General features: G+C 44.1%; 1 protein-coding gene across 10 annotated transcripts in view; it reads right to left on the bottom strand.

Moving 5' to 3' along the window:
• The window catches only part of RAP1GAP2 (RAP1 GTPase activating protein 2), a 265,418-nt gene that overhangs the window by 191,192 nt on the left and 51,114 nt on the right, over window positions 1-23,112 (bottom strand). For 5 of the 10 annotated variants that reach the window (XM_073315725.1, XM_073315710.1, XM_073315712.1 and 2 more), the window contains one exon: window positions 6,950-6,985. In XM_073315725.1, the coding sequence (XP_073171826.1) occupies window positions 6,950-6,972 (23 nt within the window). In that variant the 5' untranslated portion in view covers window positions 6,973-6,985. Of the gene's footprint in view, window positions 1-6,949; window positions 6,986-16,245; window positions 16,433-23,112 lie in introns of those variants that run through there. The other 5 variants (XM_073315709.1, XM_073315711.1, XM_073315722.1 and 2 more) reach the window with 2 other exon arrangements.

The following is a 23,112-nucleotide window of genomic DNA, read 5'->3' as shown; positions in this document are numbered from 1 at the left end:
TCTTTGGGGGAAGAGGGAAGGAACCTTAACTTTTCAAGTCTCAGAAAAAGAGACCTTTTGTTTGACAGAAAATGGCTTTATGACTGAACCAATTTTCACAAAAATATTTCCATTTTCATTGAAAATTCTCAATGAAAAAAAAATGTAAAAATTTGACATTTCTCACCCATGAAAACTTGGAAAAATTGGTTGTTTGGCGGGAGGAGGGTATGAAAACCTGGATATTTTTAAAGAAAAATGTCGATGAAACAAAAAAATTTTTTTTTCATTACATTTTTTCACAGGAATAAAACGATGACGACAAACACTCTTCCCAACCAGCCCTTGAACAGACCCATCCAGCCCACAGTGTTGGCCTCTAGAACTTCTCTAATGTTCTGTATAGTGTTTTCTGGGGCTTGGTCCATTTTGGTCTTTGATAACCAGCTTCATGAAGCATCCACCGCTTGCCTTGTGATGCTGTTTCACAGTCTAACAGCTTCTTCCCTTAGGATATTTTTCTGATATTCACTCATGGTGCTGAACATTCAATGTTCATGGTGCTGAACATTCTGGCTCTGTACCAGCAAAGCATCTGAGCAGTCCCACTGGCCTCATGTTCTTACAATTACTGTTGGTTAATATGTAAAATTACAGATGTTGGAATGCTTTGCATTCCTGTAGAGCAGACAGAGCCAAAGTTCTCAACACCTTGCAAGATCAAGTCTTATTCACTTTAAAGTTTTCTTTAGCCTAACTGCACCCAGTTACTCCTAGTCATATATGCCTTTGTTCCACTTCACCATCTCCTCCCTTGGGCTTTTACATGCCTCACACGCAGGGTATACACAGCAATCGGGAGGCACAATTGCAGCACGTGTAGGTGTACCTGAGCTGGCTTTGATCAAGGTAGAATGCTAAAAGTAGCATAGTAGCCCTGTCTCGGTGGGCAGCCACACTGGGTACAATCCTATCTTAAAACCTAAGCACACGGGGGGCGAGCCCGTCCTGCGGACTGTGCAGCTGCAGCTACACTGTTATTTTTAGCGCGCTAGCTTGCTCAGAGCTTGCGCAGCGGGTACGTCCACCCAAGCTGGAAATTATACTTCCAGCCCCAGTGTAGACGTAGTCACAGTTGAACATGGCTTCCCTGTCTCCCTTCATTATCATCTGGTCAAGCTGTAAAACAGACCCTTAATGCTATCTGTATGTGACTACTTCCCTCTTCTCCTTTGCTGACCAGTCACATTCTCATGAGGTTTCAACAGACTGAGCTGGAAGCCCAGGGTGGGCCTGATATTTTGATCACTAGCAGTGTTGCCTACTAGACCGGCCAGGTGCAATAAAAACAACAATAGTTAGCACATTCGCAGCCTTTTGCACCCAGTGTTGTTCCGCCGTTAATGGAACAGTGTGTTGGGGTAGAGAAAATTAAACATACTTTTGCGTAGCAAAATTGTTTCTAGAAACCCGAGTCAGTGGCAAACAATTGACACAGCCCTTAGAAATACAATCCTGCACAAGGCAGCAGGAGAGAAACAATTACATCACTCTTGGCACCACAGGAAAAATTCCATAGGGATTTTTTGTTTCAAAGCCATAAACACTGGAACCCGATTTAACTGCCCATTAATTCTGAAAAACAAAAACAAAAAAAAAAAACAACCTCTAGTGATGACATCATTAACTGAATTTCTTTTGGGCCATTTATGGTGGGCATTGCAGGCTCAAACAGCAGTTTCCCAAAGGGGCTTGAGCATATTTTCCCATTAAATAAAGAATAATTGTGCAAGCAATGATTTTAGGGGAAATACAAGAGCAATTAATTACCCATACATCTTATCTCAAACTCAGTGGGAGCATGTCCCAAGTATTGTTGCTTGCATTATAGTAATGCATAGAGGCATCCACTGAGATTGCCGCCCTATTGTGCAAGGCACTGTACATGCATATGGTAAGACAGTCCCTGCCTCAAACAGCTTACAAGAAAATAGACAGGACAACCGAAGAGTGGGAAGGAAGAGAGAGAGACAGAGAGTTTAAGTGACTTGCCCAAGACCAGTCAGCAGCCAATAGCAGCGCCAGGATTAGAACCCCAGGTCTTCTGACTCTTACTTCGGTGCCATACCCACTAGGCATCATCACCAGAATAAGGAATGAGACTTATCTTGTAATGGAATCTGCAAGCACAGACCACAATGCTATCAGATCCCTTTGCAGGATCAGGGCCCGAAGAAAGGCCTGCATCGAATACAATATACGTACACCAGAAGTATTTACTGTTACTAACACATCAGTAACACTAGTTCTTCATTCTCCGGAAACATATCCGGCATCCTTCGTACAAGACAGAAAGGGCAAAGTCCACAGAAATCACAGTGTACACAGAAAACACTCTTTTCAGGGAATGAGGCAGAGCTAGTGATTTGAGGTCATGAACTTTACACTCGCTGATGCGATGGCCACCGCTGGGCTGGCCCCAGCGAAAAGGAAAGGTGCTGATGCTCTGTTTCTGTCTAATGGGCACAAGCTGTTTTAGGGTAGATTCAATTCACTCTGGCAGATTTGGGATACTTAACAAGAGAGTAAACAATATGAGTTAGGCAAACTGGGCAATTCATCTCACTTCTATCTGACTCAGTTTGCTATTCTGTAAAGTGCTGGGCAACCCATAAGAGTTGTGGGTGCTCATTCTTTTGCAGGAGATGCTCAGCCCTTTGCAGTTCAGGCCCTGTATTTCCAGCCATAGTTCAAGTTATTATTAAGTGAAGTGCGATGCTTTCTTTGGTCAGTTTTCTGAGGAGCTTCCCTGGAAATGAAAAGGTCGCATTATCTTGGTGATGCCAATGGACCCAGACACAAAGCATTTATAATGTCCTCAGACATGGAGAGAGGCAACTGTTTGCTTTAACTGACAAACCTCTAGAGTAAAACCCTGGCAAAATGTTCTCGGAATATAGTTCTGCCAATGCAGTAATCACACTGGGAAGATTCCCAGTGACTTCAATTGGCTTTTTGGATCAGGCCCCAAGCTGTGGAGATAGTTAGATTTAAAAAGGAGACGTAATAGTAGCTGCTCAAAGGCTAAACAAGTAACAGGAATGACTGTGGATAGATCTAAAGCAAAACTTACTGGCAGAATTCATGGACTACACAATAGTGGTCAGTGGTACTCAGCAAGGCTATCAGACAAAAACGGTTCAAATTTTTCCGAGACGAGATGGTCTCCAATTCATAGATAGTAAAGTGGGCACAGCAGTAGTGAGGGTAGATGGAAATCGCTTTCAAATCCTAGCTATCAAGAACAAAATGAAACTCTGATGAGAGCCGAGACAAGCAGCAAGAGCCTAGAGCTAGGAACGTTATTACTTTAGATCACTGATTCATAAGTGGCAAATGTCCAGGATGTGCTGCAGTCTATCCATAACAAAGAAATCCAGAGGGCATTAGAAATTTACCAGGAGGAAGTGGCTAGCTGTCAACTTAACCAGGGTGACTGGACAGTCTGTCAAGACAAGAAGCAAAGGATGACGTGTCCTTAAGCAAGTGTCCCATATGGTGCTGTGGATCCAAATGTGGCCAGGAATAGTCATCATGAAAGAGGACCATGAAATACATTTTGTAACGTGTGTAGTAATAGCACTAGGTTTTTACCCTGTGTATTCCTCGTCTGCAAAATAAATTGGTAATGCTACTTTTACACCTTTTTGCTGCACTCTATGGCTGTGTCACTGTTAGCCTCTTTTCTGTAAGACTTCCCAACGTTGCTACCACCAGCGAGGCTCCACGGATAGTAGTTTCAGAGAAATGCTATCATAGACCAGCCACCAGTACGTGAACCACTGTCTCATCTAACTTTGCTCAAAGTAGATCTAACTCACACAGTGGTTACAAGACCTGTGGTCACCATAGCCGAGTTACTCTAATGTTCCCACTCTTTTCACCACCAAGAGCCATGATTAGGGCCCTACCAAATTCACGGTCCATTTCATGGTCACGGGATTTTAAAAATCGTAAATTTCATGATTTCAGCTATTTAAATCTCAAATTTCATGGTGTTGTAATTGTAGAGTCCTGACCCAAAAAGGAGTTGTTGGGGGCAGGGGAAAAGATTATTGGGGGGGCGGGGTTGTAGTACTGCTACCCTTACTTTTGTGCTGCCTTCAGGGCTGGGCAGGAGCTCAGCTCTGAAGGCAGATCCACCGCCAGCAGCAGTGCAGAAGTAAGGATGGCATGGTATATGGTATTGCTACCCTTATTTCTGCCCTACTGCCTGCAGAGCTGGGCCCTCAGTCAGCAGCCGCCGCTCTCCAGCCACCCAACTCTGAAGGCAGCAGCACAGAAGTAAGGGTGGCATGGTCTGGTATTTTGGAGGGCTGTAGATCCCAAGCATCTCCATCAAAGTCAATGGAGTGACACTAGCATTACTGATATCAAAAGATGGTTCAGGGATTCTTTTCTGAGAACGGTGCAAGCCAAACAGAGCTTTATTTCCTGGCTGAGCTGAATATGGCGCATCATTTTACAACGCAGTACTAACATGTTTCAGACGCCCTGTCCTCACTACCATACTAGATCCAAGGACAGAAACAATTGTATTTACCTACATTTGCACCTTCCATGGTTCTGCACCCTAATAAAGATCAGGGCCTAAGAACCATTGGGTCCTTTCAACAGACAAGTGAAAGCTAACAAAATGCATTGGGCGGTAGTAGCAAGACAAGTCTTATAAAGGCAGCACTCAAACTAGGAGTGCATATTGTCCCTCTAGATTTCTAAATTCTAGGTACAGCATGGGGTGAGGGATGAATTTTTACCCCAGCATAAATGGACCAAGACCAAGTTCTTCCGTGTATAATTAAGCTGATTATCTTAAATGCAATGCAAGAAGCTGTACAGAAAGTCCCTAGACACCTTCACATTTCAACTGGGATTTTCCAAGCAGCCTAAGGGAGTTGTGGGGTTCCATGGGATTTGTGCACCTTCGAAAAAGCCCATCCTTAGTGAAACTTAAAACAAAGAACTTGTGCCTACCAATAGAGGCACTGGAGAAGCTAAGCAACCCAGCTACATCCTATAACCACTGATGGGCACATCTTTCTAAAAAACAGGCCCATTTTGTTCAGTGGTACAGCATGACAAGCACGTAAAGGTGTAGAAATCACACAGTGAAAGTGACACGTCAATAGATTTATGCCAGAAAGGTCAGCAATGGCCAGTGCAGTTGCTTTTTTTCCCTCCAAAGCAAAGTTGACAGTTTATAAATTATACAGTACCTGCCTTAAGACAGACTTAAAAGACAGTAATTGTATTTATTATAATCACTTAGCACATGATTCACCTTGAACTTCAAAGAAAAACAAGCAGTGGGCTGTGCATAAAAATAGCTCTGCTATAGAAAGGAGGATAGCATAGAAAACAGAGATGGAAAAGACCAATTATTCATCTTACCTAACCATTTCCCCTCCCAGCCACCAGTAGCTAATGACCACAGTATATTGAGATCAGACTAGATCATCATAATGGTCTCTACTGGCCATAACGTCTATGGGATGCTGGCTCCATAGAAATTAACGGATCCAGGATTATACCTTATGAACCTACATTCTCCAGTGCTTTGTCCAGCCGTAAGTCGTTCAAATGACTAGACTGCCACCCCTTTCCTTTGGAGACCTTACCCCAGTCTAATGGATCTCGCTGTCAAGGACATTTTTCCCAGAAATCCTTCCTACATTTTCTAAAAGTAAAATTCACTCTTGTGCAGAAGCCTGTGCCTCATTCAAGCCCGGCTTTGAGGGCTTCAATGGGATTTAAGTCATGCTTATGTCTTGTGATGGGGCCCTTTGCACCCTAACCGAGCAAGGACTGTACTTTATTAGTAATTGGACAACAGCTACCAAAAAAAAAAAAAAATACCCTACAGCTTGGGAATTCGCTCTCCTCCTCTTGTCTAAAATAGCCCAAGGCTAAGGAACATCAGGGCATGTTGCAAACATGGGAACTGTAAAGATGGGGAATCAAAGGCGGGAAATGGATTTGAGTTTACGTTGCCTGGCTCACTTGTACAGCTGCAGTCAGGGTGTATTATAAAGTAGTGTCAAAGGGACTTAGAGCATGTGGATGGGCACTTTTTAGCATTTCTATACATCTAAATAAACCAACCGTATTCAGATAAATCCATAAGGGCCAGATTCCGCCACCTTTACTCACATAAGTAGCAAATCACTCTTCAAGCAGTCCCCTCGTAATCAAGGGAACTACTCATGGAGAAAGATACCATCCAAAAGGAGTAAGTGTGGCACATTATGATTGTTGTGATTGTCACGAACAACTGTCATCTTAGCCAGCCAATTGGAATACTTATATACTACAAGAACACATACTCAGCAAACCCATATTACTGACCAGAAATTAAAAGGGAACAAATAAATCAGTTTGCACATGCTTGCAAATCAAGGACTTTCACATCTTATTCTATACATATATGCAAAATGCACCAAAGGGCTGGATCATGGACTGGACATAATCAAAAGAAAGACAGTGGCTGAAAAAATGAACTGACAATAGTTCGTTGGGGAGAGTTAGTACTCTCTTTTCAACTAAACATTGCACACCCCAGTGTTAGACATACAACTTTCCAGAATGGAAATGTTTAGACCACCTTTGTTTAGCTAATAAAACCTGGTTTTGCTGACCTAAGATTTACCTGTCAGTAAGCTTCTTCCAAGCTTGTATATACAGCAGGTAAGATTCTGATTTGAATTACACTACTGCAAACACACAGACGTTAACCAAGCGGCTTGGAATTTACACCAACATAACTGAGAACAGAATCTGGTCCACTGATTGAAAACCAGAGGGAAAACTAGTTGACCAGAATCCCAAGTTCTCTGGATCTGCAAATATGGTCCCCTATTTAGGAGTTTCACACAAATATGGCTTTATATCAGAGAAAATTCTGATTACTTACTTGATCTTCAGACTGGCAAGCATTTTTTTGTCAATCCTGAAAAAAGAAAAGAGAGTGTTACGAAGTATCCAATGGGCTTTTTGATCTGTTAGACATCCTAGAATGTCTTTTTCCTCATACATTGTGTGTTCTTAGGAGACCCAAGGGCTGCTGATAAAATTGACTATCCCGACATTCTCCTTCGGAAGTTTCATTTATCTGGCCGGAGCGAGGTTCATTGGTGCAAAGTCTTGACCATGAACAGCTCATTGAAATCCCAAAACAGAACATGCTGCTCAATTACACCATAAAGCAAGTAACACAGTATCCCACACAGCATAAATTGTTTACTGATGGTACTTAATTCAAAAGCATCCTTGTACCATTTAACACACTGAACATCATAACTCAGAGGCTTAAACAAATCCTTCCAGCAGTAACAGACAGCAGTAAATTTGTGGATGCACAACTCCATAGTAAAAATAGATTTTCCTCTATATTTCTATGGAGAATGAAGGTCCCATTGAGTGACTGTTCCCCAGAACTGATGTTCCTAATCTGTTGTTGGTTTTCATTCATACCCTGACCAGTAATAGTCCACTTAAGTCCAGCTATATTGATATATATTCTGTAAAGTAGTTCTTCTCATCTGCAAGTCTCAAAGCTCTTTACAAAGGAGGAAAGCATCATTTCATGAGGCACAAGGAGGTAGTGATTTGCCCCAGGTCACTCAACAGGCTAGTGGCAGAGGCAGGAATGGAACCCAGGTCTCATGAAGTCCAGGGCCCAGTCTGCAGGACTGGGAGCCTCCCAACAATGTATGTTTTCTCAGGCACTGACTACAACCTGTGCGATGTGAGACATAAATTCACACTCATAACTGAATGATGAAAGGCAGAGAGACTACATCCAATAGGAGACCCAATCTAGAAAGGTTTATGCTTCAAAAGACCTGTGCATTCTAAGGTTTTGTTCTGTGGGAAGATTAAAATATAGGTAGGAAAAAAGGTCTGACAAAACTAAACATACCAAGAACATTCTACCAAATCCTAGTAACTCTGACCTGCGACTCCACAGCTACTGTGGACAGGTAGCTAGACCAAGTGGAGACAGCAAGACTCCTGAGTTTTATACACAGCTGTCCTATCAATTAGCTACGTTTCCTTGGGATTGTCATTTCTCTGTTCTTCGATGTATGCAGCTGTAACATGGGGCTGAAACATACCCCATCATGGCTGTTTGTACAGTGTAAGTAATGTCTTCAAAGTGCTTTCAGATCCACAGACAAAAGGCGACACATTGTATACATACAAGATAGTACTGTCAAATTGTAGCTGGAGTCTGATTCCTAGTGGTTTACGAGATCCCAAGCCATTATCTATTTATTTGGTACTTTTAATAAGTGTCCATGGAACACTTATTGAAATAATTGTGACACTACGTTCCATATTCTTTATGAAAATATGCTTATAATATGGATACAACATAACAGATATACTTTATGCAGAATGGGTCTTGTAAGGTATCATTGGAAAGGTTATGATTTACTGAATATGATTATCCATTTTGTATGCATGTATCATTTCTGTATCTAAAGTTAGGAATATGGACTACGTAACAATTACAACTGGATGTATATTGGGGAGACACCCACCAGACAACAGGCCTTCAGATTTGATGGGCCATCAGGAAGGACCAACAAAACCATGAAGATACTAATCTCTCTCCCTCCTGGGAGATGTCGGAGGACGTAACTGTGACACTACTAGGTCAGGTGGTCTTGTCACCTGACACTAAACATTATCTGGGACTTCTTACAGCTTTCCAGTGAAAGAGAAGGGGGGTCAAGTTTGGGAAACAAAGGATTCCCGCCTTATGTAAATCTTATTTAAGGGTGGGGAGGAAAGCACCTCCTCTCTATGGCCTGTCTGCCCAAGAAGAAAGACTGCAAAAGACACCTGAAGGGAAGGCAAGGAGGGAGTCCAGACTGAGACAGGGTCCAGTTTGAAAAGAAATATAACTGGAACCCTAAACCACAGAAACTTTGCAACCTGCCTAAAACAACATTTAGGGTAAGAAATTATATTTTGTAACCTGTTTCTCAACTATACTGAGTTTAGCTTGTGTATTTTTTTTTATTTGCTAAGTAATCTGCTTTGTTCTGTCTGTTACCGCTTATATTCACTTAAAATTAACCTTTTGTAGTTAATAAACTTATTTTGTTTATTATTAAGCCCAGTTTATGTAATTTATAACTGGGGGGGGCACAAGAAGTTGTGTACATCTCTCTTCACACTGAGGAAGAGGGCAGATTTTTCTGAGCGTGTGCTGGGCAGATTTTTCTATACAGTGCAAGACAGTATTATTTTGGGTTTATCTCCCAAAAGGGGTGGGCACGTGAGTACTGGGGGAGTCCTCTCATATAGAACTGACTTCAGTCTGTGACTGCAGCAGCGTGTGGCCCTATCTGTGTATGTGTGCTGCAACAGACTGGAGAGCCTAATTCAGCAAAGCAGTGAGAGGGAACCCAGGCTGGTTGAACAAGAGAGGCTCAGTGAAATCCCAGTACCTCAGGTGGCATCCCAGAAGGGGGGGGTCCAACCCGTCACAATAATATTAACCTGAATTAAGGCAACTAGTATTAATATCTCAAAATGTAAAATTATGTCTATTGGCAATGACTGCAAATGGAACATTATTGGTCATGTGGAATTAACTCCATTTATCCAAAAATCATTCTTTACAACGTGATCACAAAAAATATTTAATGCTGTTGAAATACTGTTTTCACCAGTAACTTTACAGAACTCCTCTCCCACGACTGAACTTCCCCACTGAGTGCATGCCACATGGGCTAATTATGTAACAGGTTATGCAATTCCAGATTATACTAATATAATTCTAGCACGGGTCCATTGAAGTGGATGGTCTTAACAACAGAGGAGCAAGTTCAGTGGAGTGAGATCAGATCCTTGCTCATACTTTGCAGTCCTATATGTTAGCATTCCATTCTCAAGTCTCAAAATAGTTCAATGTAAAACCTGGTTTAGCCCACATTTTCTTCCCACGTGTTAACTATTGCATAATACCCATTGCCAGTTACGCTAAATTTAACTTTCCCCCGATCTTTGTGTATACACTTTTGCATTTCCTGCCTTCCTCCAGAGAATATTTCCCAAGTGTTATAAGAGCCTAGTGCAAAGCTGAGTCTTTTCCGTTGCACAAGTTACTTTAACCTTCTTTAAAATCTCCAGATTCAAATTATTTTCAGAACTCAGGAGAAACCAATCTGCATTTGGTGTGACAGTCATCCAGGCAGGGCCTGCCTGATCAAGGCCTATTGAATGCAACATCAAACCTCCCACACTACCTTTAATGGGCTTTGGATCATGCCCATCGAGTCCACATTTATTGTAAGATGCCATGCGACAAAGGTTCTCTAACCATTTTTAAATTCATTTTTTTCCCTAGTTCGTAGGGTCAAAAATGGCTGGGACTCCGTAGATTTGGATTCTATTTCCCAGACACTGGCTCATTGGGAAACCTTGGGTGACTCACTCATTTTCTGTGCCTCAGTTTCCCTACCTGAAACTGTGTGTCAGTTTCCCTCCCACCAGTTTCCCTCAGTTTCTGTGCCTCAGTTTCCCTACCCACCTTCGTCACGTATTTTGAGAGCCCAGACAAGAGGCACAATATAAGTGCAAAGGGTTGTTCTTACTCCAGGAGTCCCTACAGTCCAGTCAAAATTCCCCTTTTACAAGGCACATTTCATTACAGCGTACAGAAGCTTTGGGAGCCTACGGAAAACGTACTGCAGAGCTGTATAAAACAAATGGACAAGTTATGCCTGTACTCTGTGTTGGGGGGCAATTGGAAAGGGGGGAAGAGTACAGGGAGCCTCTTGTGTCCCAGTGCCCCCATACAGGGTGCAGGCATAGTTATTATGCAAACAGTGGGCAGTTTGTGGCATTCAGCCCCTCTGAGGGGCGGGGAGGGAGAGGGGGTCTCTCTAGGTGAGGTGGGGCAAGGTGACAGCCTGGGGGCAGAGTGCACAAGTAAGACTTACGCCTCTCTTCATACTAAAGGTTAGCTCCCTCAGTCTCCCCCTGACCTCCACCATCACAGACTCGCACAGCTCATGGGAACCCCTGCACTAGTGGGTTGCAGCCCACAGGGCCCAATCTATTGAAGCTAATGGGGCTACTCCCCTGAGCAAGGGCTACTCCCCTGAGTCAGGCTTGCAGGATCAGACCCATGATCTGGAATCTGAGAGCCCTGGCTCCAGGTCTCACCGAAGTTAATAGACATCTCCCCGTAGGCTTTAATGGGCTCGTCAGTCATTTAACGATTTTCCCTTAACATCTGCTCAGACTCTCCGCTCCCAAAAAGTGGGCACATTATTGTTTCTAAAATAAAGCATGCCATGAGTTGCACACTCCTGGATTCACTCCATGCATAAGGCAGATTTTAAAAGCATTATTCATTATTATGTGATAAAGCTGTTCTCAGGTCCTGGTAAAGCAAGTTGAATCTTAAAGCATATTTTTCGGGTGCAAATGTCTGTTGCCTAAACTTTTTACTGCTGCAAATGACCCAAGGGGATTGTGGGTAAATGAGACAGTTAGCTCCTAAAGGATCTGTGCTGAAATATTCATAGACCACACAGCAGAGCTGCAGCGAGTGGATTTCATACCGATGCAAATGCAAGAAGGGAAAAGTCTGTCGCTGTTGTTTTGCTTCACAGAAAAACAAACGGCACTTAAGGAAACCACAGTTTCAAGGGGACTAAAATTGGGACCTGTTTTAATCAGTAGCCTTCACACGAGCCTGCTTGTGGTGCAGAAAACCACACCATGTGCTGCAGTGCAAGTACCCTGCCTACAGAACCCCCTGAATCCTCACACACACACACACCGGGCCACCCACTGCACAGCAAATATGCAGTGGTTCCGCGGCCAATAGGTCCTTACGCAGCCACGGAGACAGGAGCAAGAATGTGCCCCATACTGACGCATGCTCCCCTAGCATTCACTCAGAAGCTTGGCAGCAGCCCTCACTTTCATGATGCAAGAGAAACAGACTTGGGGGGGAGGGGAGGGATTGGGTGATTCACTTCCAGGCCAGTCTCCACTGGCATCAGCCTGCAAAAAGATCATCGTACTAGTGCTTGTTCACAGCCAGCTCTCCAAGGCAGAGAGCAGGGAAGAGAATGAAAGCGGGTAAGAGAATATCAGGAGTCTATCATATGAACCCTGGCTGCTTCTTCCTTTCTGTGAAATGGAAAAATAATAATTCCCCCCCCCCCCCCCCCCAGGATTCAGTTTGTTACGATTTGTCCAGCACTTTGACTCAGTATCGCCAGCAGAAACAGAGCAGAAGCTGTGGTGTAATGGCAAGAAGCCCTGAAGCTGGCCAACAGACATTTATTCTGTGCAAAAAAATACTGCAGACAGAAAAGAAAATCGCATCTGTGTTGGGCCCAGTGTTGGAAATTGTTGAGTGCTCGAAGATGAATTCAGGTCTGGCTGAGTAACCTCCCTGATGGTAAATCTCGTTCACGGGGTTCCCACAGAAAGGGTGTGTCTGTCAAGATGTACAGATATACTACTGTGGTAAGATAAATAGATACAGGTGTTGGGTGAATTAGCAGATCACTTCCTTTCTAGTAAACAAACACAGAGGCCGCTCTTCCCATGGTTGTCTTTTTAACTTAGCATTCAGCCAAATGTCAGCTTTGGAAATCAACAGTATCACATACAATTCATTGAACTACAATGGTTACAGAGAGCCTGATCCTGCGCTACTTACTCCCATTGGCTTCAGAAGCTGCTAGATTTCTCCTGCCACAGTAAATCCTAAGGCCAGATTTTCCCCACATGAGTTTCAGAAGACAGCATCTACATTCATGTACACTGTCATTTGTGTAGGTAACAAGACTATCCAGAGTTAGAATCATGAATATTAAGAAAACACACCAGGGTTTCAGAGGGGTCATAAAGCCTTGTGACTCAGCGCTTAAGCCAACGCTGTAACTATTGTGGATGAGGAATCTTCCCTGTTGAAGATTCCCATAACTGCCATCTGCAGCACTGTTAGCATCTTCCTCTGCAGCAGCAGCTGCTGCTGGCTACTGTTAGGGATAAAATATGAGGCTAGACAGACGGCTAGACAGACCCCTGGACCGATCCAGCATGGCCATTCTAATGTTCTTTCTAAAAATGGCCTGATTCGGTGAAGAGCTGAGCTCCACAGCTCCCAGAGACTTCAGCTTGTGAGGTGCCCCTTAGATTTCTGCACAACGGCATAAGTTGCTGCAATGGCATTACGTGCACTCGGGTGGCACTCCACATTCACCTGGCTGCTCCTCATTAACTGCAATCTGTTGTAAGAACAGAAAAGATCACTATCACCTCATGATAGCTCACTGAGCTTCCCACAAGCAGAGGGCAGCGGGAGACACATCACACTGCTACGTCACGGGCTCCTGCAAACCTTATTCTCGGGTCTCATGATTCTTAAAGCTTCCTATTTAATTAAAGTGATGTATTACAATATAGATATATTCAAAGCCCTGCTTACTACCCTTACTCCTTTGATTAACCTTTTACTCCACGAGTCCCATTAGAATTCAACCTTAACCTTCCCCTCATACCTGATGGAGTGTATGGATCGGCTAGAGAGCAGCTCCAGTCATGAAGTTACAGGACCTCATGCCCTTAGAATGTAGGGTTGCCAGGTGTCCGGTCACAAAGGGGACCTGATGGTATCCAGTCAGATCTCCTGACCGGACACCCAATGTCTGGTTACTGCGGGCAGGGGAGGCAAGGAGGCATCGAATCATCACCCGCGACCGCCCCTACTCAGCCGGGGCCTCCTCCTACCTGCATCAGGCAGTTGCAGCTCCCAGCCCCGGCTCTGTAGGGGAGTTGCTCCTGACCCACGCAGGGAGTGGGAAAGAGGAGTGAACAGGGGGCAGGGCCTCAGGGGGAAGGAGAAGTTCTGGCACTCCTGCCAGAGTGTCTGATTTTTAAATATTACGAAGTTGCCAACCCTACAATAGAACAGTGCTCTGTTATGCAACAGATACCATCAGAGGGCCTGATTCTGCATCCTGAGTCGTCACATGGACTTCAAGGAGATGCGAGTAAGCACTACTCCACATGCGTGAGAGGGGTACAACTGGGGCTGAAGAAAGAGGAGTCAAAGGACTCTGATGCACTAAACTCAGGTCTAATCTAGAGTGGCCTAAGTGTATGAAAGATGCTCTGCATAAGCCAAGCATTAGTATTACTGAAGTCTTAATTCTGAACAGCTGCCAAGAAGTCGTTAACCTTGCCTGCTACATCCTCCAATGATGTATGTAACAGTGGGGTTTCTCTCATCGACTTCATTTGGGGCCTTTCCTATAGCACCCGTTCTCCCTCACCCCCATCCGAACAAAAGACCTGTAGCCCAGGTTTCACTGTCTGCTGATCAGTGTTATAACACATATCCCACATGGATTATGCCCAGATAAGTTTGCAGACGTTCCCCTACTTCTGACAATATCGGAATGAAGGAGACACTGATCCTGATAATAGAAACAAAAATCCATAACAATATTATTTAAAATGAATCAGCATTTAGATGGTGACGCAAGCCAGATGGAGGCAGGAAACTCGAAGTTACAGCTGATGCTTTGTCCTTTTTTTTCATGCTGTTGTGAAAGAAAATGCAAAGGTGCAGTGACGACCCATTGTTTAATTCTATGCTTAGTAAGGTAAGGTATGAAAGGAAACACAACCTGGACAAGGGTTGAATGATTCAGTAAACTAGCGAGGAAACAGAGGTATTTCAGCTCATGGGAGCTGGTTTGAATTTGAGCTAGCTTGTCTGTGATTGAAGCAGTTAACATTGACAGTCTACGTCAAATGAGTTTGTTGGGATTGAAATCCAGTTCTCCATGGGCAACTGCCAGGCTACCTTAAAACTAGAGCCATGCAAAGCCTAGATTTTTTTCCCATAGGAAATTATGACATTTCAAAGTTTCATCCTGAATCAGAACAAAGTCGACATTTCCTGCAAAACAAAAATTCTAAAAAATTTTGGTTTGGAAGTATTTAAATGACCTTATCAAAGTGCTTTATTTAAACTGTTATTGTATATATAACACACAAATCTAACCAATCACATCAAAACAAAGCACTTTGATAATTTTTCGTCAATTTTTTTTAATAAAAAGGAACATTTCAAAAACATTCTGATTTCATCTAATCAGCATTTTCTAACAGAAAACTGCTCCACCAGAACATTTTTGACCAGCTCTACTTAAAAGCAACATCACAACTGGCACACGTTGAGTGGGCACGCTCAGGACTGAATGTGCAAGGCAAAGCGAACTACGCTCTCGCCCCCAGAAGTTCGAATGGACAACTTTTGCAGGGTAGCCTGAAGGGAACCTTCTTCTGCCCAAGCTGTATCTGTCCAGTGGATGGGGACAGACCTTAATGACTGGTTTGATGATGAAATTGCTGATACATCCATTAACTGCTGTGGCCTGATCGCAACATACCACAGTTGGACTTCTTAGAAGCAGGGAAGAGGGTATTGAATTGTCATCTGGCCAGAAATATCAATCAGTCTTTAAATCAGGAGACAGGTGACAAGTCCAGCACTAGCTAGTAAGGATAAAGTGTACAGCAATCCATCAAGCAGTCATTGACAATCCATCCTGGACTCAGCATCCACGGTAAATCAGGCAAGATGCCTGGATGCACGTAATACAGTTTAGGAGATGGATTCAAAGCTTATCTCTTGATGGGAAGTGCAATAAACTCTTCTTCCATGTATACTGAAACCACAATACTCTATTTATTAGAAGAAGAAAGGGGAAGAGACAGAGCGACTAAATGGCTGGGTTCACTATAGCATTAGACAGTGCATCCCTGCTACTACAGATTACATACCTAGTGAGGAGCTACTGAAATTCACACAGATCTCTTCTTGCAATTGTGCATTTAAGCGAACAATGTGTTCATGCCAAAAGATGAATGGACTGTAAAGCACCGAACCACTATGCTAAGAGAGGCTGTCCCTGTCAAATCTCAGAAGGAGGGGAATCAAAGAAATCCAAGTCCCTCAATCAAAAGCATTCAGATATTCCCCTTCTCACAATGCACAAGGAAGACACTTTCCTTTGCAGGTTCTACTTCAAAGCAGGACATTACCAACACCAAAGGGTTTTCCCCTTTAAATTACCGCAGGGAAACCAAAGACGGAACAAAAAACCCCTCCTCTCCGCTCATTGCCCCACAAAGTGAATGGTAAAAATCACCCACCATCCGTAACCTCCGAACGAGACGCTGCGTTTCCTATGAAACATCGTGGCTGCTTGGTCGTGCTCACTCTTCCTAGCGTTGCCGGCAGTGGCTCCCCGTCCACGGCTGCACTTGTACCTTAGCCCCACTGCTCGAAGCCAAACAGGAAGACAGGGCACTTCTGTGAGTGGGCACAGCCAATACATGAAGTGTGCTCCCTCCAGCTATTCCGTGCCTTTAGTTTGAGCTCTGGGGGGAGGAAAACCACTCTCACCACTTCCTGCAAGCATGTGCTACAGTTCTGTGCAAGCGCTGATTACAGAGGGGGCTTCTCCTCTGGGTCGGCGGCCGTTAACTTGTCTTCTTTAAAACTTCAGTTTCCTTTTTCCAACGCTTTTCAATATACAGCGCAAGGACTGTAGGTCTCCTAATAGTGGAGCATACATTTTTGGGCCGCCGAAGGTGAAGCCAAGGTTAATGGATCACTGTGCCACCAGCTGAGTGAGGCATTTCCATGCCAACTTGTCCTCAGCATCACACTGAAATCAGAAGCTTGCTGTTCAAATGAGGCCTGTCAGTTGATGACAGGCTCCTCTTGTGGAAAAGCCCTATAGAATTTAACAGAAAACTACTCCCTTGCAGTCAGTTTTCTGGGGCATCCTATGGAATTTAATAGAATTCTAGCCTTTTTATAGAATGCTGCAGGACAGTTTAAAAAAAAAAACCCTATAGAAAGGATCTCACCCATTGGTATTAAACTCAGTTAGAACTGGATCCTCAGCTGGTATGAATCAGAATATCGCTATTGATTTCATCCAACTGAAGATCTGGCTCTATAGATTTGTAAAGATTTAATGGAACCCAATTAAATTTCTGTAGAACCCTATTAATTTCATTCCTGTTAAGTTCTATAGGATTTTCCCATAAGGGCCTATGGCAGGGGAGGGCAAACTACGGCCCGCAGGCTGGATCCATGGTGCAGCAGGGCTAAAGCAGGCTCCCTGCCTGCCCTGGCCCCATGCCTCTCTCGAAATCAGCCAGCACCATGTCCCTGCAGTCCCTGGGCGGGGAAGAGGGCAGAAGGCACCACCCCCAGCAGCTCCCATTGGCTAGGAACAGGGAACCATGGCCAATGGGAGCTTCAGGGGCAGTGCCCGCAGTCAAGGGCACCGTGTGGTGGACCCACCTGCCCCACCCCCAGGACCCACTGCCAAACATGCTGGCCGCTTCTGGGAGCTGCATGGGGGCGGCAGGGAGCCTGCTGGGGGCCTGCCTTAGCCCTGCTGCACGCCGTTGCCACCTCGGAGCCGCTTGAGGTAAGTGGCACCAGGCCAGAGCCCGCGCCCCGAACCCCTCCTGCACCCTACACCCCAACCCCCTGCCCTGAGCCCTCTCCTCCACCCCTTGTGCATCCCAACCCCTTGCCCTGAGCCCCTTCCTGCACATCGCACCCCCTCCCAAACCCCACACTCCCTCCTGCACCAGGCCTACATTCATGGCCCTGCATACAATTTCTCCACTAGGATGCAGCCCTCGGGCCAAAAAGTTTGCCCACCACTGGCCTATGGCCTGATTTCCCAATTGAAAAAGACCCCCCATTGACTACAGTGGATTTTGGATTAGGCTCATATGAATGAACAGGAAGGATTACACCTCCCTCTATTATACTCATATTTCTCATCCCCAGTTCCTTTCGATTATACCCTTTTGTGCAATCCTAAATAATCCTTCTCCCCTCTTCTGCTTTCATCTTCTAACCCAGATACTGCAGATAGCCTAACAAAATCAGTAGCACTGAACAGGTTTGGCACTCTTTGGGCGCTGTGTCATACACTCCCATCAAAGCTTCTTCCAACAGCTTTAAACAACAGGGCACCAAAAATACCACTCCTAAAGCAGGACATCGCACTTCCCTGTCTGACTGTCCAACTCACCTGTACTGAGCAACTGCAGCCAGTTCGGGTCTCATCCCAAGTTCCTGTTCCCAGGCCCAGTGAAAGAAGAAGTGCATAGCTGCAAACTGCCAACTCTATATATTATGTCTATGGCCCTTTTGTGATCTGATTTCAAAACTCTATTTAAATGTAAATATGGACCTTTAGCTGCTTACAAAAGTCTAAAATTACCAGACAGTAGCATCAAGAAAATCATACCAAAGGTTTCCCTATCACCACTCTCTTCTCCGCATCTCTGCCGGTTGTCATCGTTTACACATCACCAGGTACAACAGATTCTAGCCTGGCGTGTACTCTGAAGCAAGCTCAGTGTTCAAAACTATAGGATGTTTCATTGGCAAACTAATGTTTCCCTTCTCCTTATTCATCATGTAAAAGCTGGGGCAGTTCGAATCACACTTTCCTCTTTTAGGGTCCAAAGCATCAGCGAAGTACTGAAACTTATGAGTCTCAGACAGCGATCCATATTACAAAGGACAAAGCTGTTTTTTCTAGAGTACACAAAGAGGAGGGGACAAATTCTAGGGGCAAGAATGCAGCACCCTGATCAGTATTCAGACAGTATCTGCTTTCAAATCTGGTGAATTTTCATTGGATCATTAAATGTTCCAGCCTACAGAGAATGAATTCAGAATGCAAAGTAACCCTTTCCCCTTCCCCACAAGGCTCCGTGCTGGGCCAGAGCCTCTGATATAAGGCTAACAGAGTAAAAGCCAGACGTTGCATGTGTCAAAGTCAGATTCAAGACTCACAAATTTGTCAGACCTCTCTGTTTATTAGCAAAGCGCTTTGCCAATGCACCCAGATGTGTGAGCCTCCTGCAAAAGCTCAAGCTAACTTATTTATACAGATAAGCCAAAGCAAATTTAACATAAGAGACAAAAGGAAGAGAAACTGACAAATATACATATCTTATTTGCATACTAACATTTACCAATCTCCTAACTCAGTAGGAGCTCTAAGTTAATTAGTTTGAGGACCCATTGTCTCACACTCCTTAACGTTTCTCTTCCTGACAACTATATTTCAACAAACCTTTCAAGCAGCATCTCTTTAATGAAATATAATTCATTCTACTTTCATACATGAAATACTTTGGGCAGATCTTCAGCTGGTATAAATTAGTAGAATCCCACTAAATTCAATGGAAATATGCTCATTTATACTTTCTGAGGGTCTGGCCCTCTGAGTGCCCCTGCAGATATGTACGTATGCATATTGTGTGTGTGTGTGTGTGTGTATTTAACACACATATACAAAACATGCTGAGAAAAACCCCTCAAACAGATTCTTTCAAAACACTGGCATCATCTATTCCACCCAACCATGCCTCTCAGGTATAAGCCGAAAAGCCAAATTCTGCTCTCAGTTACACTGGTGTAAATCCAGAGTACCTCCATTGAAGTCATTGGAGTTGCTCTAGATTTTTACCAGTTACCCAGAGCCCTGAAGACATAGATTAAGCTTGTATATGAAATTGCACCCTTTTTGTGCTAGGGATCTTAAAAGGAACAACAAGGGGAAATAAAACTTAAATCCTTAATACCAAATATCCACATCCCCTAACCTTACGCAAGTAGAACTGCCACTGAAGTCAATGGAACTACAGAATTTGGCCCAGTTAGCATCTGCATGAGATTTTTATTAGCTGGGGCTGTCATAAATATAAAGGGAAGGGTAAACCCCTTTGAAATCCCTCCTGGCCAGGGGAAAGCTCCTCTCACCTGTAAAGGGTTAAGAAGCTAAAGGTAACCTCGCTGGCACCTGACCAAAATGACCAATGAGGAGACAAGATACTTTCAAAAGCTGGGAGGAGGGAGAGAAACAAAGGGTCTGTGTGTCTGTCTATATGCTGGTTTCTGCCCGGGATAGACCAGGAATGGAGTCTTAGAACTTTTAGTAAGTAATCTAGCTAGGTATGTGTTAGATTATGATTTCTTTAAATGGCTGAGAAAAGAATTGTGCTGAATAGAATAACTATTTCTGTCTGTGTATCTTTTTTGTAACTCTAGGTTTTGCCTAGAGGGGTTCTCTATGTTTTTGAATCTAATTACCCTGTAAGATATCTACCATCCTGATTTTACAGGGGGGATTTCTTTATTTCTATTTACTTCTATTTTTATTAAAAGTCTTCTTGTAAGAAAACTGAATGCTTTTTCATTGTTCTCAGATCCAAGGGTTTGGGTCTGTGGTCACCTATGCAAATTGGTGAGGCTTTTTATCCAACATTTCCCAGGAAACGGGGGGTGCAAGTGTTGGGAGGATTGTTCATTGTTCTTAAGATCCAAGGGTCTGGGTCTGTAGTCACCTAGGCAAATTGGTGAGGCTTTTTACCAAACCTTGTCCAGGAAGTGGGGTGCAAGGTTTTGGGAAGTATTTTGGGGGGAAAGACGCGTCCAAACAGCTCTTCCCCAGTAACCAGTATTAGTTTGGTGGTGGAGCGGCCAATCCAAGGACAACGGGTGGAATATTTTGTACCTTGGGGAAGTTTTGACCTAAGCTGTTAAAGATAAGCTTAGGAGGTTTTTCATGCAGGTCCCCACATCTGTACCCTAGAGTTCAGAGTAGGGGAGGAACCTTGACAGGGGCTTTGCACTCTGTTGCTAAAAATAACAGAAGGGTCAAATTCAGACCTCAGTGGCACCACTGCGAATCCAGAATAACTCAACGACTCTGGAGTTGCACTGGATTTATAACAGTGGAGCAAAGTGAAGTCTGGCCGTATGACTTTAAATGACAGATTAGCATCCTTGCAGATGATGGATAATTCTCCTCCAGACATTAGCAGCACCGGCATACCCAGACAGCAAGAATAGCCTCACAACTGCCTTGAAGGAGTTACAGCTTTAGTACATCAATGGAAGAAAATGGAACAGTAGCATCCTCAAGAAGACAATTCTTCCTCCTCCCAGGCTCAAGATGCAGAAGACAGGGCCTGATGGCCAGGCACATCGGCAATAAATGGGTGAACCCAGGCTGGCTCTCAGGGGGTGTAAATCGGCATCAATCCCCCATTGGTTACACCAGCTAAGAATCTGCCTGAACATCTATGTGCACTAGAGGAATTTATGTTTTTTACACGGCTGCAATCTAGCTATTTGTTACTGTATCTCCTGAAGCAGCAGGAAACACCAACAGATCCTAGCAACCTTTCCAGAAACAGCAGTTCACTGAATAAAGAAAGGCAGTTTTGTTCTAAGAATTTAAGCTCACAGGGTTTTAAGCTGCAATTATTACTGGTTTATCCCGAATTCCAATCCTTACATTTACAAGTGTGTGATGTATAAATAGAGAGTAAGGGGACAGCATAGAAGTAAAGCCACTGCTAATTTAGGACCTGATCCAAAGCCCGTTGAAGTCAGAGTGGTTTACGGATCACGACACCAGACTGGGAGGCAGGAGATCTGGACTCTGTTCCTGGCTCTGTCACGACCTGCTGTGTGACCTTGGCAAGTCACTTCCCGCCTCTGTGCCTCGTCTTCTGTCCCCACCTTGTGTCAGTCTTCTCTGTTTTCAGTGTAAATTCTTTGGGTTAGGGCCTGTCTCTTACCGTGTTTGCACAGCACCTATCATAACAACAACAGGAGCCCTTCCGTCCAATAGGTTTGGGTAATTCACTCAGACCCCAAACAGAGAAATTTCATTTGTGCCTTCAGGACGCCACTGCAGACTCTCTCATAGGCTGGATCCAAATGGACATAGAATTACCCAGTACAGCAACCAACAGGAATCTGAATAGCCTTAGGCTTAAGGTTTTCCAAACAAACACCAAAAGCAAAGGACAGCTGAATGGCACCTGCTAGTAATAAACTCCCCTACTGGAACATGGTGGCTGTGCAAAACTTCTTAGAACTCTGTCTCGCTGGACCTTAATTCTGTGGGACACTATTTCATTGGCCAGTCATTCAATATCGTCCTAATTCAATGCCTTTGCTGTGAAGATAATGATTGTGACGGTCTTGTTTGCAATACAGTTTTTCTGATGGAAAAGAACAATCCGAAAAATAGCTTTGACATCTTGATGGAACAAAAATGATAGGAAAGTTAGAGTTACACACAGGACCTGATCCTAAACCCATTGAAGTCAGTGAGTCTTTTCACCGATTTCATGAGGCTTTGGATCAGGCTCCTAAGACATGTTTTGTTTCCCCAGCACAGTTCAGGCAACACACCTCAAAGCTGACCTGCAGCACCCCTGGGCCACCCACGAGCACCAGCTAAACTGGGAACACGGCATTTCACCGGGGACATGTTGTTACAGAACATCTCACCTCTGCCATTGAGTCCTTATGGCAGCCTCTCCAGAAAAAATTTGTCTGTTGTGACATTTTTTTGCCCCAGGAATATTCTGTATGACTGAAACCAACGGTGGGGGGTGTGGGGGGTGGGAAATGTTCCCTTCAAAACAGTAATAGCCAAGTCATTGTAATCAATCAACTAAAATTAAGAAACACAAAAGCTCCAGGGAAGATGCATCTTTGGCACCATCTGTAATAGCCAAAATTAACGACTTCTCTGGGGCTCTGTGACAAAGGCACTGGGGAATGAAATGTCAGAGCATTCTGTGCTAAGTATGTGAGAGCCTGATCCTGCACACTGCTGAGCCCTCTCCTTTCTCATTAGCTTCCACCGGGGTGCTCCACATCTTGCAGGACTGGGGCCTAGTGTTTGGCTGTGGAATTGGTTAGTGTCGTATGCGATCAGGGCCAGATCCTGCATGGCTGAAGTCAATGGGAGTTTTGCTATTGTGTTCAGATGGAGCAGGTCCTTGAAGTATGCCTAGAGAAAAGTAAGAGGAAAGAGCAAGTCATGCAGCTTGCATATTGATGGAATTTACAAATGAGGTCCATCTGCATTGAGGGTTAAGCTAAAATGCTCACTATGGCTCCAAACAAGAATGAACCCAACTGTAATACTAACAAGAGGCTCACTG

Source organism: Lepidochelys kempii, chromosome 17 (genome assembly GCF_965140265.1).
Source record: "Lepidochelys kempii isolate rLepKem1 chromosome 17, rLepKem1.hap2, whole genome shotgun sequence".
In the NCBI taxonomy this organism is placed as follows: Eukaryota; Metazoa; Chordata; order Testudines; family Cheloniidae; genus Lepidochelys; species Lepidochelys kempii.
Note: the sequence above shows the minus strand (reverse complement) of the source record. Positions and strands in the feature narration are given on the sequence as shown.